Source organism: Thalassophryne amazonica, chromosome 15 (genome assembly GCF_902500255.1).
Source record: "Thalassophryne amazonica chromosome 15, fThaAma1.1, whole genome shotgun sequence".
NCBI classification, from domain to species: domain Eukaryota; kingdom Metazoa; phylum Chordata; class Actinopteri; order Batrachoidiformes; family Batrachoididae; genus Thalassophryne; species Thalassophryne amazonica.
In genome coordinates, this window is record NC_047117.1 from 94,815,154 (window position 1) to 94,831,599 (window position 16,446).

Genomic DNA, 16,446 nt, shown 5'->3' on the forward strand with positions numbered 1-16,446 from the left:
GCGTTTGGCACGTTGGAGAGGTGTTCTCTTCACGGATGATGCGAAGGAGATGTGTTGCACTGCATGAGGCAAATGGTGGTCACACCAGATACTGACTGGTATCCCCCCCAATAAAACAAAACTGCACCTTTCAGAGTGGCCTTTTATTGTGGGCAGTCTAAGGCACACCTGTGCACTAATCATGGTGTCTAATCAGCATCCTGATATGGCACACCTGTGAGGTGGGATGGATTATCTCAGCAACGGAGAAGTGCTCACTATCACAGATTTAGACTGGTTTGTGAACAATATTTGAGGGAAATGGTGATATTGTGTATGTGGAAAAAGTTTTAGATCTTTGAGTTCATCTCATACAAAATGGGAGCAAAACCAAATGTGTTGCGTTTATATTTTTGTTGAGTATATATATATATATATACAGTAGTGTTCAGAATAATAGTAGTGCTGTGTGACTAAAAAGATTAATCCAGGTTTTGAGTATATTTCTTATTGTTACATGGGAAACAAGGTACCAGTAGATTCAGTAGATTCTCACAAATCCAACAAGACCAAGCATTCATGATATGCACACTCTTAAGGCTATGAAATTGGGCTATTAGTAAAAAAAAAAAGTAGAAAAGGGGGTGTTCACAATAATAGTAGCATCTGCTGTTGACGCTACAAACTCAAAACTATTATGTTCAAACTGCTTTTTTTTAGAAATCCTGTGAATCACTAAACTAGTATTTAGTTGTATAACCACAGTTTTTCATGATTTCTTAACATCTGCGAGGCATTAATTTTGTTGGTTTGGAACCAAGATTTTGCTGGTTTACTAGTGTGCTTGGGGTCACACTTGTTGAAACACCCATTTCAAGGGCATGTCCTCTTCATCATAAGGCAACATGACCTCTTCAAGTATTTTGGCATATCCAAACTGATCTATGATACCTGGTATGCGATATATAGGTCCAACACCATAGTAGGAGAAACATGCCCATATCATGATGCTTGCACCACCATGTTTCACTGTCTTCACTGTGAACTGTGGCTTGAATTCAGAGTTTGGGGGTTGTCTCACAAACTGTCTGGGGCCCTTGGACCCAAAAAGAACAATTTTACTCTCATCAGTCCACAAAAATTCCTCCATTTCTCTTTAGGCCAGTTGATGTGTTCTTTGGCAAAATGTAACCTCTTCTGCACCTCTTTTATTTAACAGAGGGACTTTGCGGGGGATTCTTGCAAATAAATTAGCTTCACACAGGCGTCTTCTAACTGTCACAGCACTTACAGGTAACTCCAATCTGTCTTTGATCATCCTGGAGCTGACCAATGGGTGAGCCTTTGCCATTCTTCTTCTATCCATTTTGATGGCTTTTTTCCGTTTTCTTCCACGTGTCTGTTTTTTTTTTTTTTTTTTGGTCCATTTTAAAGCTTTGGAGATCATTGTAGATGAACAGCCTAATTTTTTGCACCTGCGTATAAGTTTTCCCCTCTCCAATCAACTTTTTAATCAAACTACGCTGTTCTTCTGAACAATGTCTTGAACGTCCCATTTTCCTCAGGCTTTCAAAGAGAAAAGCATGTTCAACAGGTGCTGGCGTCATCCTTAAATAGGGGACACCTGATTCACACCTGTTTGTTCCACAAAACTGACGAACTCACTGACTGAATGCCACACTACTATTATTGTGAACACCCCCTTTTCTACTTTTTTTTTTTTTTTTTTTACTAATAGCCCGATTTCATAGCCTTAAGAGTGTGCATATCATGAATGCTTGGTCTTGTTGGATTTGTGAGAATCTACTGAATCTACTGGTACCTTGTTTTGCATGTAACAATAAGAAATATACTCAAAACCTGGATTAATCTTTTTAGTCACATAGCACTACTTTTATTCTGAACACTACTGTGTGTGTGTGTGTGTGTGTGTGTGTGTGTGTGTGTGTGTGTGTGTGTGTGTGTGTGTGTGTGTGTGTGTGTGTGTGTGTGTGTGTGTGTGTGTGTGTGTCCAGTTGCTGCTCTGAGGTGTTTTGTGAAGAGTCACATACACTCAACAAAAATATAAACAGGCACACCTGTGCACTAATCATGGTGTCTAATCAGCATCTTGATATGGCACACCTGTGAGGTGGGATGGATTATCTCAGCAAAGGAGAAGTGCTCACTATCACAGATTTAGACTGGTTTGTGAACAATATTTGAGGGAAATGGTGATATTGTGTATGTGGAAAAAGTTTTAGATCTTTGAGTTCATCTTATACAAAATGGGAGCAAAACCAAAAGTGTTGCGTTTATATTTTTGTTGAGTGTAAGTATAAATTGAACAGAGAACATCTCAATAAATTAAAATAAAAAGCAACTGTATCCCTGTAGAAGTGTAGACAACAAATTTAGCACCACAATTTGAGTTTGAAAATAATGAACTAGAAGATAAGCTCCTCTTTTGGACCAGAAATCACATTAAAAAATAAATAAAAAGGTGGCATGATCCTCTTAGCTGATTGAATAAACTTAACTTTAACTGTCTTTTAAAACTTGCCTTGTTGCTAATCAACTCCAAGATCTATATTTTATATATTCATGGTCCAGTGAGACATCGGCATCAATTTCACCAGCTAATGCTTAGCCTGGGTTCGTGTGTTAAACATCACACTGACAAAGTGAGGAACCTTGGAGTCATTTTTGATCCTCCATTGTCCTTTGACCTCCACATTAGAGATATTATGACTGCTTTCTTCCACCTGCGAAATATAGCAAAGATTCGTCCCATTCTGTCTATGGCTGATGCTGAGACCCTGATTCATGCATTTGTTTCTTCTAGATTGGACTACTGCAATGTTCTATTTTCTGGTTTACCGCAGTCCAGCATTAGGGGTCTCCAATTGGTTCAAAATGCTGCTGCCAGACTTTTGACAGGAAGCAGAAAGTTTGACCACATTACACCAGTTCTGCGTCCCTTCGCTGGCTTCCGGTCTCTTTGAGGTTGGATTTTAAAGTGTTATTATTGGCCTATGAAATTGTTCAAGGACTGGCACCCCATTGCCTGGCTGGCCTGGTTGAGCCCAACGTACTGGCTCAGGCCCTGCGTTCACAGAGTGCAGGACTATTGTGCATCCCTAGGGTGAATAAAAAGTCAGCAGGTTACAGAGCCTTTTCCCACCTCGTCCCAGCTCTGTGGAATGATCTGCCTCCAGTCGGACTTTGTGGAGACTTTTAAGGCCAGATTGAAGACACGCTTTTTTCCCCCTGTTTTATCATTAGTATTTTATATGATTGTGTGTCTTCTTTTATTCTTTATTTATTTTATTCCTTTTACTTATTTATGTTTTACATTTTTATTGTGTTTTTAATCTTAATTCATTTTATTCTGCCTTTTAAATGATGTTTTGTGAAGTGCTTCAAGGTGACTAGTCATGATTTGATATTATATAAATTAAGAAATTTGATTTGATTTATATAAGATATATTTTAGCTGAATAATTCCCCTTTCAACCTAACCGGTTGTTTCCAAACCTTTGCAACAATAACAGCACAGCACTGATGCATTTTCATCTTGAGAGCAGAGTGACGTTGTGAATGATAATCGGGGCAGCTACAAAATGTAAGGCTCGTTAAATTATTCACATTAATTGATCAAAACCTTTAACCTTATTTTGTGATGTTTGATATAGTTGATTCCCAGCAGAAATTGGAGTTTATAATACCTGTAGACGAAGCGCTGGCTGCCGAGCAAAAGACCGGAAATGAACAACCCAGACTCCTCTCGTGCATGCGCGGCACAACCTCAGCCCCCAAGATCAGGAGTTGGCATTCCATCTCTCTACTTCTATGGTAGAATGGAGCGGGTGTGACTTCGGCTGTGTCAGATGTTTGAGTGCAAGTGAGGAGGCGGTGGTGAAGGAATGTTCCAGCATCACCCAGTCCAGCTTTGTCTGGATGTTATTTTGCACCACTCTGCTTTGAATTCTCAAACCCACAAAGTGCCAGTGGCTCTGGTATCGGAGTTGGACTACCAACCTGCAGACCGGTGTTTGATTCCAGGTCTGTACTTCATGTGACCTACCGGTGTCCTAAGACAATAAACTTCATCTACGTTGCCCAGCTGTAAATTACAACCCAGTGTCACAGCAAGTCATGATTCAGCAGCACGAAATATACATTAATCTATTGGTTTGTGATATTGTGATGAAAAGCGCCTCATTTTCGTCACAGCAGCACAAATTCATTCTCATTCATTCCATGATGGCTGCATGAAATTAAAAGTGAAGCGGGGGGTCGGGGTCGTTATGCTTGGGTGTGGGAGTAGGGTTAGTAGTGAGTTAAAAAAAAAAACCGTCACGAATATTTGACTAATTTCATGAAGGGAGCACGGAAAAAAAAGACTGGGCTGGTAAATTAATACCAACTTTATCTGGGGAGGTGACCTGTGATGGAGTGAGGTCCACCCGTCTTCACATATTCATCTCAGAGTCATACGGGACAGGAAGTACCCTTCTCTGTGATGTTCCTTTCTTATTTCTTGAAGAAGAGGATCAGTAGATCTTCAGAGCGCTGCACCTCACTGCGGCTCATACCTCAGATCTGCGATTAGCAACACTTCTATTTTTCTGGTCCAGACTGACTCGTCATCCTCCTGACCAATGACCACTGTTTACTGCTGCATGTGCCACCCCCTTCAGATCCAGGTCCACAGAAGAGTACTACCCCTGAAGTAAAAGGGACTAAAAGTCCTGGTTCCACCTGTGCAAACATAGTACTAGTTTGGCTCAGGTACTAGTCCCTTGATTACCATTGTACCGGCCCACTGGTTACCATGGTGTCAGCCCCTTGGTTAGCATGGTACTGGTTCTTTGGTTAGCAAGGTACCAGTCTCTTGTTTAGGGTCATTCCGTGTGAAGTCATCAGGTGCCTCACAGGTCACTGAATCAGATTCTCATGATTAATTTTTTTTTTTTTACACAAGTACTCACATATGTCTGATGAACACATGCAAAATATTTCTGCTTAATTCCAAGTAGTTTTTTAGATATAATTTTTTTTTAATCAGGGTACCACCATCCTATTTTACAAACGCATTTTGAGCTTTTTTTTTCATTTTTAAAAGGCATTTTTTTTTTCAGCTAAAAATGCAGATATAAAGCTCAAATGTGGAATACACCCTATTTGGGCACCCCAGATACAGTAGTAAATTTCAAAAATGGGATATAGAGGTAATTTTTCATTCTGTAGCATCACAAAAATGGCAGTTTGTCCATTATCGCAAAAAATTACAAAATTTCAAAGAGCTGTACTAAAGGGATTCAATGGATAATCTTCATATTGTAGAATACACATATCTGTGGTACTAGCTATATGTATGTAAAACATTGTGGTCATAACTTGAAGGGTTTTTGAATAATTGACTCTTGAAGATCCAACATGATCGTAGAATGTCAAAAATAGGCCTCCAGTCTCTATGATTTGACTATAAAAAGCAGTAAGACCTTTATGTCAATTTTTTTATCTCGCTCAAATGCCTTCATAGTGAAAAAATTTGCAAATTTGGGTACCGTAACATGGCGCAAACCAATTTTGAACCTGTATTTTATATTGAGAAAGCAATATATCAGCTCTGAATGGAAGCATAAAGCTCAAATTTGGCATTTACAATATTTGGCACCCCAAAATAATGGACCAACTTTGAAAGACAGATTACTGCACTTATTTTTTCTTATGTTACAAATTTTGTTACAAAGTTCTGAAGAGCTGATGGAGGATTTTCATCAGTTTCCCTGGTTGAAGTCACTGAGGTAGTCAAACAACTCCGCAGTGGCAAGGCCCTGGGGATTGATGTGATCTGTCCAAAAATGTTGAAGGCTCTGGGTGTGGAGGGACTGTCTTGGATGAGACATCTCTTCAACACTGCATTTAGGTCTGGGACAGTGCCTGAGGAGTGGCAAACTGGGGTGGTGGTCCCCATATTTAAAAGGGGGAACCAGAGAGTGTGTGCCAACTACAGGGGCATCACACGACTCAGCGTCCCTGGTAAAGTCTACTCCAGGGTGCTGGAAAGGAGGGTTTGGCCGATAGTTGAACCTCTGATTGAAGAGGAGCAATGCGGGTTCCGTCCTGGTCGTGGAACAACCGACCAGCTCTTTACTCTCACAAGGATCCTGGAGGGTGCCTGGGAGTATGCCCATCCAGTCTACACGTTTTATGGACTTGGAGAAGGCGTATGATCGGGTACCCTGGGAGATAGGGCAGTCACAATTATTACAATATTCGCCAATCACGAATATTTTTCATATTCGCGAATATTTTTCATAATCGCGATTACCGTGAATTACTTATTTTATCCACAAAGTTGCATAAACACGCTGCCTCACTCACTCCATTTCCTCTCGTCTTGGTCGGATGGTTAGCAAGGCTCAGATAATAACACGGAGTGTGAGGAGGTCCTGGTTCCAAAGCCACTTACCACGGCACCGCTGTGGATGCATTTCGGTTTTAAGTAGGGCTGCCATGATTAGTCGACTAGTCACAACTACGTTGACGATTGAAATCATTAACAACTAATTTAGTATTTGAGGAGTCATTTATTAAGTCTTTGTTTTTCCTCTCAATTCATAGTTTTAGGCAGCCGTCCTGCCGTCATTTGGATGTTCAAATTTTGAATAAGACGGCGGATTAAAACAGTGGTCGTCTTATTCAAAGCCGTTTAAAATGGGTAGTTTACCGAAGGATCTGTGTGTATGTGCGTGCACGCGCGCGCTGAGTCAACCCGTTATGGACTGCGATGGAGGGAGTGAGATTCCTGAACGGAGGCACGAGACGTTACGTTCTGCTGTGAACCATCAGTGCACTTAAGACAGCGAGCGCGGAACAGAGAGAGGATTTTAACCCGAGTGAACACGTTAAAAAAAAAAAAAAAAAAAAAAAACAAACCTTGGGGCTGCCTTTACTCTCTGTACTTTCTTTACACGTGTGGTTCTGATGGCACCGACCTGTTCACACCATGTGCACGTCGTATACTGAATTTATGAGATGAAATAAACGGTCAAATATCCTTAAAACATCCTTAAAAAAATGAGAATATATAAATGAACTGAGCAAAAATTACACACACACACGGGTTTAAAAAAAACCCTGCTGTGGAGAAGCTGTGCAGAGGCACAGATCACAAAAAGCTGAACTTTAACAGCTGTTTATTTTCCAAAGGTATGTATTTATTCAATCTTGAGCTTAATGTAGTGTTCAAGCACAAAACGTGACTGATGAGGAAAAAAGGATGACTTCATCACACTAAAATGGAGTCAGAATAAAAAGCTGCTTATTTCTGTTGTTTTTCAAAGTTATTAAACTGCAGCTAATATGTTTTAATTATTTCAAAGTGAGCTGCCTCTTATTGTATTCTGATTTATTTATACAAAAAAAAAAAAAACATGGGGAGTGTAATCAGCCTGCATTGTTCTGTTAAGTTTATATCAGTTTTCCTGAACATGTCCAGGTGTTTTTCCTTCTGTGTAAGAGTTTGGTGTTTGCTCCAAAAAGTTTTAAAACACAATAACATGTTCACACTGTTCTTTATAGCAGTTCTGTCATTTCAGAAATGCAACAGAAACAACCACAAATCATAAAAAGTTGGGACTGTATGTAAAATGAAGATGAAAATAAAAATGTTGCACCATTCCCAGTTTCTCCACTCACAAAAACCAAACGTTCTTCCAGAGTTGTGTAATCATACTATGATAGTAGAATATAATTAAGGGAAAAAAGAAAAAAATAGACAATATAATCGTCAATCGCAATTATTTGCCTGACAAATAATCGTCTCCAGAAATTCGTAATCATGACAGCCCTACTACGGAGATACTGTGGGAGGTGCTGTGGGAGTATGGAGCGAGGGGGTCCCTTCTCAGGGCCATCCAATCTCTGTACTCACAAAGCGAGAGCTGTGTTCGGGTGTTTGGCAGTAAGTTGGACTCGTTTCCGGTGGGGGCTGGCCTCCGCCAGGGCTGCACCTTGTCACCAGTCCTGTTTGTGATATTCATGGACAGGATATGGATATGGAGGCATAGTTGGGGGGAGGAGGGTTTCCAGTTTGGTGAGCTCATGGTCTCATCACTGCTTTTTGCAGATGATGTGGTCCTGTTGGCTTCATCAGCCTGTGACCTCCAACACTCACTGGATCGGTTCACAGCCGAGTGTGAAGCAGCTGGAATGAGGATCAGCACCTCTAAATCTGAGGCCATGATTCTCAGCAGGAAACTGATGGATTGCCTACTCCGGGTAGGGAATGAGGTCTTGCCCCAAGTGAATGCGTTCAAGTACCTCGGGGTCTTGTTCACGAGTGAGGGGACAGTGGAGCGTGAGATTGGCCGGAGAATTGGCGCAGCAGGGGCGGTGTTGCATTTGCTCTCCCGAACTGTTGTGACGAAAAGGGAGCTGAACCAAAAGGCGAAGCTCTCGATCTACTGGTCAATCTTCGTTCTTACTCTCACCTATGGTCATGACCGAAAAAACTAGATCACGGATACAAGCGGCCGAAATGGGCTTCCTCAAGAGGGTGGCTGGTGTCTCCCTTAGAGACAGGGTGAGAAGTTCAGTCATCCGTGGGGAGCTTGGAGTAGAGCCGCTGCTCCTTCACATTGAAAGGAGCTAGCTGAGGTGGTTCAGGCATCTGGTAAGGATGCCTCCTGGGTGCCTCCCTTGGGAGGTGTTCCAGGCACGTCCATCTGGGAGGAAACCCCGGGGAAGACCCAGGACTAGGTGGAGAGATTATATTCCATTATATTCTATTTATTTTCATTTATATAGCGCCAAATCACAACAGAGTTGCCTCAAGGAGCTTCACACAAGTAAGGTCTAAGTTTACCAACCCCCAGAGCAGCAATGGTAAGAAAAACTCCCTCTGAGGAAGAAACCTCAAGCAGACCAGACTCAAAGGGGTGACCCTCTGCTTGAGCCATGATACAGACATAAATTACAGAACAATTCACAAAACGAATATACAGGAAAAGCTGTTGGTGCACAGAACAGGAGGGTCTCCAGCACGAATACAACACCCATCTCTGGTTGGAGCTGCACCTTAAACAGACAGAAAAAACAGAATCAGGTACCAGAAAGACAACAAATACAGTATAATTTGTCAGCATTAAACAACAAGAAAAACAGGAAATACTAAGGTGATCGCTGGCCACTAACCCTAAACTTCACTAAAAGACCCAGAATTTAGATAAAGTTGAGGCAGCGGCACACTCTGTTTACTAATAAAATTAATTTATTCATACACCAAATGTCTGAATCTGCGGTTCCTCTCGTACTGACCAGGATTACTACTTTAAAAAAAAAAAAGTGTAACCTACCTACTTTGCAAAAAAAAAAAAAAATTCACTATGAAGGCATTTGAGCTAGATAAAAAAATGTTGACATAAAGTTGGTGTATCAGTGTGCTCTGCACAAAAAAAATGAAGTGGCTGAGCACTTGCCCACATGGTCAAATACTAAAGAGACTGGAGGCCTATTTTTGACATTCTGCGATCGTGTTCAATCTTCAAGTCAATAATTCAAAAACCCTTCAAGTTATGACCACAATGTTTTACACACAAATAACTAGTACCACAGATGTGTATTCTACAATATGAAGATTATCCATTGAGTCCCTTCTTTAGTATTGCATTTTTAGCTGAGATAATGCCTTTTAAAAATGAAAACAAGCTCAAAATGCATTTGCGAGTGTAAAATATGATTGTGGTACCCTGATTAAAAAAATTCTATTTGAAAAAAGTATTTGGAATTTAGCAGAAATATTTTGCATGTGTTCATCAGACATATGTGGGTACTTGTAAAAAACAAATCATAAGAATCTGAGTCGGTGACCTGGGAAGATTTTGGAAAATCTGATGATTTCACACAGAATGACCCCTTAGCATGGTATCGGTCTCTTGGTTAGCATGGTACCGGTTGTTTGGTTAGCATGGTATCAGTGTCTTGGTTAGCATGGCACCGGTTGTTTGGTTAGCATGGTATCAGTCTATTGGTTAGCATGCTACCGGTTGTTTGGTTAGTATGGTACCAGTCCTTGTGGTGGAAAAGAAGCTGTCAAGGCTGGAAATGGTGACCTTGGTCTGTGTGTTTCCAGGTGGTTCTGAGGGTTGAGTTTCCAGACAGACATGTTCTGCAGGGTTTCTTCAGGCCTCTGGAAACAGGTAGGTGTGTGTGTGTGTGTGTGTGTGTGTGTGTGTGTGTGTGTGTGTGTGTGTGTGTGTGTGTGTGTGTGTGTGTGTGTGTGTGTGTGTGTGTGTGTGTGTTTACTGGCTACACTGTTAAAGTCACAGAAGCAGAGTGTTGAAGCTGCACAGAAACATGGTTTTGTTGTTGAAGACGTTCACAGTGTTTGTTTCTTCCTGTGTGTGTGTGTGTGTGTGTGTGTGTGTGTGTGTGTGTGTGTGTGTGTGTGTGTGTGTGTGTGTGTGTGTGTGTGTGTGTGTGTGTGTGTGTGTGTTTACTTTGTGTCCAGTTGCTGCTCTGAGGTGTTTTGTGAAGAGTCACTTGGCAGATCCTCAGCTGGACTTTTATCTCTGTAAGTGCTGTTGGATCAACAATACGTTGAGTTCTTTGATGTATAATCAGTCACATTTGCAGTCAGTGGACGCATTGTGTCCATTTGTACTGAGTCAAATACTGTTTCCTGTCATTTGTAATTTAAATCCTTTGATTAATTTATTGTGTTTCAGTCGTCACCCCACCAAAAACTCTTCTGGATGAACCTTCAGTTACACTTTTCCAGGTGAGAGGTGACATTTAGAAGGACAGGAACCATATTCTGACCCTGATCCGAAGTCAGTCATCTTTGTTTATGGCTTTAATGCTGTGGTTCTTGGTTTGACATTTTTCAGGATGTTTCTCATGTGAAGATGTTCTGTCTGTGTTTCTGCAGGCAGACCTGTTCCCTGGTGCTCTGGTGCACTTTGGCTCTCATGTGAAGTCAGGTCTTTGTCTTTTTGTTTATTTTAAGGATCCATTCATTATTTTACACTTTTCCTCTGATTCATCCAGTTAGCAGACATGCTACTTCACTGGAAACCACTTTTTAAAACAGACAAACAGGCAGCAGGACTCACCTGGTAGGTAGAACCGCAGACCATCTCTGTCCTGGACAAACACGTCACCTGTAGGTTTTCTATAGAGACCCGGAACAGATGACATGGTGCTCATATCTGGGTGTTGCCATGTTGGCAGTGCTGATTCTGGCTCCATGATTATGACCTCATTCAAGGAGCGGGGCCTAGTGGTTCTGTGTGTGTGATGAAAGAAGCCTGAACACACCTCTTCCTTTGAGTTAGAAGCAGCTAAGCTAATGGGCTAACCTGGGTTTTAGGGGTTGCAGAGTGGTTCTCCTAGCTGTTTACTTTGTTGTGGACATTCAAAGTTACGAGCCGCTTATTTTCTTGGTAATTGTACATTAGTGGGACCTAACGATCACGCTACTGATAGCTGCCAAAAGTGCTAACACCATTAGCATACAACATTAAAAATGATGCGAATTTCACTCAGCATGAATATTACAGCAGCCACTTCAAGTGGACTCTGAGTTACGTATGTTGTGAGAGGCGGAGACACTCCTCAGCCACTGTCACTCAATGACCACACCCCTAATTATGCAGAACTTTGCCTTAAAATTACTTAAACTAAGAAGTTGTGAAAAATTATGTAAAGATCAAAACAGTTTTTGTACCACTCTGTAAACATGTTTATTTCTGCTCTAAAGTTGGGCATTTTAACATGGGCTCCTATAGGAATGTGCTCTAATTGGAGCCTCAAGTGGCCAGTCAAGGAACTGCAACTTGACAGAAAACACAAAAAAACAAACAGCCAGGTGGAAACCATTCGGAAGATTCAGACGGCTTTCAGTGGCTTTTCAGTCGTGTGACTATCCGAGAAATTGTGCAAGAGGCGAAGCGTGGCTCGCTCTCCACCATTGTGCAGATGTCTTTAAACCGGTTGTACCGCTCCTTAATCTGTGTGACGCCCATATTATCGTCACTGAAAGCCGTCTGAATCTTCCAAATGGTTTCCACCTGGCTGTCGCTCAGTTTCTGGCAAAATTTGATGCAGTGCAGTGCTGCTCCAATCGTTCCGTCATTTTCCTTGCAATGAAAATCTGCCAAGCGGACTACACACGACCTCACACAAACGCTGCTTGCCAGCAAATGATGCAGTCGACAGGAGTGAAAAAATTCACGCATGCGCACAAAGGTTCAAGGTTGGTTCACGCAAGCACGCTTGATTCAAATACTTCAGGTTTTTGCAAAAAAAAAAAAAAAAAGGTTGGATGCTTTTCTAACAGACTATATATATATATATATATATATATATATATATATATATATATATATATATATATATATATATATATATATATATATATATATATATATATATTAGTCCTTGTTTTCTTTGTAGCTTCCCAGAGGTTAATGCTATAGCATTGAAAGTGGTACCAAATGAAAGCTAATAAAATTGTCTTGCATATGGTGTCAAACACATGAACACCTGTGTAAATTTTAACTAATTTTAATGCACGAACATACATATTTTTGATGCTTGGAAAGGATGACATCATATGATACATAACTTTATCTAAAAAATGTTACTCTATAGTCTATACAGCTTTACTAAAGCCGTATGCTGCGTCAACGTCACATGACAAGTTTGACAAGTAAAAAGCCAAATTATCACCAAGTAAACAAAATCATAAATTTCGCTGGAAGTAATGAGTAAAATATTCAGTTACAATGACCCAAATGAAACTGAATATATTAGCACTGCTATTAAAACAAAACAAAATATTTTGCATTAACCTCCAGGAAACAATTATACACTGAACAAAAATATAAATCCAACACTTTTGTTTTTGCTCTCATTTTTCATGAGCTCTTTAGTCTATAGTTCTATAGTCTGTACAGCTTTACTAAAGCTGTATAGACTATAGATTAACATTTTTGAGATAAAGTTATGTATCATATGATGTCATCCTTTCCAAGCATCAAAATATGTATTTTTGTGTTTTAAAATTAGTTAAAATTTACACAGGTGTTCATGTGTTTGACACCATATGCAAGACAATTTTTCATAGCATTAACCTCTATGAAGCTACAAAGAAAACAAGGACATAATATCCCGAATTTTGCAGTGTTTTTGAAAAAAATACATGGCTCTTGAGGCAGGCATAGCCAAGGTCCAAGATCAAAGTAACTGGTATATTTAGTTAATTTAGACCTTGGAGAATGGGAATAATATCAGTTTGCATAAGTTTGATGAAAAAGGTCTAATTTGAAGAGGTGTAATATATATATATATATATATATATATATATATATATATATATATATATATATATATATATATATATATACAGTAGTGTTCAGAATAATAGTAGTGCTGTGTGACTAAAAAGATTAATCCAGGTTTTGAGTATATTTCTTATTGTTACATGGGAAACAAGCTACCAGTAGATTCAGTAGATTCTCACAAATCCAACAAGACCAAGCATTCATGATATGCACACTCTTAAGGCTATGAAATTGGGCTATTAGTTAAAAAAAAAGTAGAAAAGGGGGTGTTCACAATAATGGTAGCATCTGCTGTTGACGCTACAAACTCAAAACTATTATGTTTAAACTGCTTTTTTATCAATCCTGTGAATCACTAAACTAGTATTTAGTTGTATAACCACAGTTTTTCATGATTTCTTCACATCTGCGAGGCATTAATTTTGTTGGATTGGAACCAAGATTTTGCTGGTTTACTAGTGTGCTTGGGGTCATTGTCTTGTTGAAACACCCATTTCAAGGGCATGTCCTCTTCAGCATAAGGCAACATGACCTCTTCAAGTATTTTGACATATCCAAACTGATCTATGATACCTGGTATGTGATATATAGGCCCAACACCATAGTAGGAGAAACATGCCCATATCATGATGCTTGCACCACCATGCTTCACTGTCTTCACTGTGAACTGTGGCTTGAATTCAGAGTTTGGGGGTCGTCTCACAAACTGTCTGTGGCCCTTGGACCCAAAAAGAACAATTTTACTCTCATCAGTCCACAAAATATTCCTCCATTTCTCTTTAGGCCAGTTGATGTGTTCTTTGGCAAATTGTAACCTCTTCTGCACGTCTTTTATTTAACAGAGGGACTTTTTGGGGGATTCTTGTAAATAAATTAGCTTCACACAGGCGTCTTCTAACTGTCACAGCACTTACAGGTAACTCCAGACTGTCTTTGATCATCCTGGAGCTGATCAATGGGTGAGCCTTTGCCGTTCTGGTTATTCTTCTATCCATTTTGATGGTTGTTTTCCGTTTTCTTCCACGCGTCTCTGGTTTTTTTTGTCCATTTTAAAGCATTGGAGATCATTGTAGATGAACAGCCTATAATTTTTTGCACCTGCGTATAAGTTTTCCCCTCTCCAATCAACTTTTTAATCAAACTACGCTGTTCTTCTGAACAATGTCTTGAACGTCCCATTTTCCTCAGGCTTTCAAAGAGAAAAGCACGTTCAACAGGTGCTGGCTTCATCCTTAAATAGGGGACACCTGATTCAGACCTGTTTGTTCCACAAAATTGATGAACTCACTGACTGAATGCCACACTACTATTATTGTGAACACCCCATTTTCTACTTTTTTTTACTAATAGCCCAATTTCATAGCCTTAAGAGTGTGCATATCATGAATGCTTGGTCTTGTTGGATTTGTGAGAATCTACTGAATCTACTGGTGCCTTGTTTCCCATGTAACAATAAGAACTATACTCAAAACCTGGATTAATCTTTTTAGTCACATGGCACTACTATTATTCTGAACACTACTGTAAGAGATGCTGCGGAAGGTGACTGAGAATACCAGAACATCAGCAGGTGCTGGTCAGCAAACCAGACCTGTCGTCTGTGGACTCGGAGCAGTAGAGGCAGTGTTCCAGGTGTTGGTGCGTGCAGGCCTAGAGTCTGTCCTGGGGTTTGGAACTACCCCCTGAGGGCTCCTGGTGTGGGACCTGTGATGGACAGTCTGCTGGTTTTAGGAGTGGGTTTCCTTCAGCGTGATCCTGATGCTGGCTTCATGTATCAGAGCGACACGTCTGTCCTGATCTGATTTTATTTGTTCTAAATGTGGTTCAATTTCAGCTGTGTGTTTGTTTTTTTCCCACAGATTTTACTTGAAGAGGGAGTTAATGGAGCAGTCGGTCACAGCGTCTCAAGCAAATGAGTCCATTGCAAGGTGTGTGTGTGTGTGCGTGCGTGCGTGCGTGCGTGCGTGCGTTCTGTCATCACTGAATTTGCCGTCACTTCGTGTTCTCATGTTCTTGCCCTCCTCCATCACGCTGTCTGTTGTCCAACAGCGCCCCCTGATGGTGCTGTGAATCACACGTCTCTGACAGCAGCTCTTTGTTGTTGTTTTGTTTTGTTTTTTGTCACCAACTCGCCTCCATCTTTTCAGTTGCATGCTCGTGGTACCAGATGCCTCCTCCAACTCCCTGGACTCTCAGAATCCACCGCCACCTCCTGAGACAACTGAGAGCACCCAGGAGTCTGCACAGGAGGTGTCAGACCTGCCTGCACAGAGCGCGCCCACAAAACCTGCCCGGACCGACCCAGGCAAGCTGCCCAAATGGCTCAAACTTCCAGGTGATGTCCCGCTGCACGGTTCTGAGCGTTGAGTCCAATCTGCTGTCCTGCTGAGCCTGGCCTCCTGATGTGAGCTTAGATACACAGGGATTAATGTTCTGTTGCTACGACAGATTTCCATCAATTGGGCGGCCAAAAGGTCATATATGACAGGGCTCAACAGTAACTGTCGTCCACTGGACACTGGCGAGTGAGCGGTGCTGTCAGGCTCCTGCTTCATACTACTCACTCACCCAACATGAAATTTATTTTCAGCTGCATTTAGAACAAAATCTGGTGAGAAATCTACATATTTCAGTGATGTTCCTGCAGCAGCAGAAGTGTATTTTTTCTAATCAACTGTTTAAGGATGAATGAACCCGTTTCTCTAATCATGCTCCTTCCTCCTCACTCTGTCTCTCTCTCTGTCTCTCTCTCTGTCTCTCTCTCTGTCTCTCTCTCTCTCTCTCTCTCTCTGTTTTTCCTCTCTCTCTCTGTCTGTCTGTCTCTCTCTGTCTGTCTGTCTCTTTCTCTGTCTGTCTCTGTCTCTTTCTCTGTCTGTCTCTGTCTCTTTCTCTCTCTGTCTGTCTCTGTCTCTCTCTCTGTCTCTTTCTCTCTCTGTTTCTGTCTCTCTCTCTCTGTTTCTGTCTCTCTCTGTCTCTCTGTCTCTGTCTCTCTCTCTGTCTCTGTCTCTCCCCTCTCTGTCTCTCTCTCTCTGTTTCTGTCTCTGTCTCTCTCTCTCTGTCTCTCTCTGTCTCTCTCTCGTCTCTCTCTCTCTCTCTCTCTCTGTCTCTCTCTCTCTCTGTCTCTCTCTGT

At 41.0% G+C, this 16,446-nt stretch overlaps 1 protein-coding gene across 2 annotated transcripts in view; it reads left to right on the top strand.

Moving 5' to 3' along the window:
- Positions 1-15,721, top strand: part of aspscr1 (ASPSCR1 tether for SLC2A4, UBX domain containing) — a 38,450-nt gene extending 22,729 nt beyond the window's left edge. Inside the window, exons 11-16 of one of the 2 annotated variants that reach the window (XR_004565326.1) lie at positions 10,103-10,169; positions 10,481-10,543; positions 10,698-10,750; positions 10,901-10,952; positions 15,176-15,244; positions 15,464-15,540. Coding sequence is in view for 1 of the 2 variants with exons in the window: in XM_034188619.1 (XP_034044510.1) it covers positions 10,103-10,169; positions 10,481-10,543; positions 10,698-10,750; positions 10,901-10,947; positions 15,176-15,244; positions 15,464-15,683 (519 nt within the window). In the remaining variant the exon portion in view is untranslated. Of the gene's footprint in view, positions 1-10,102; positions 10,170-10,480; positions 10,544-10,697; positions 10,751-10,900; positions 10,953-15,175; positions 15,245-15,463 lie in introns of both variants that reach the window. The other variant, XM_034188619.1, reaches the window with a different exon arrangement.
- The last annotated feature ends 725 nt before the right edge of the window (positions 15,722-16,446 follow it).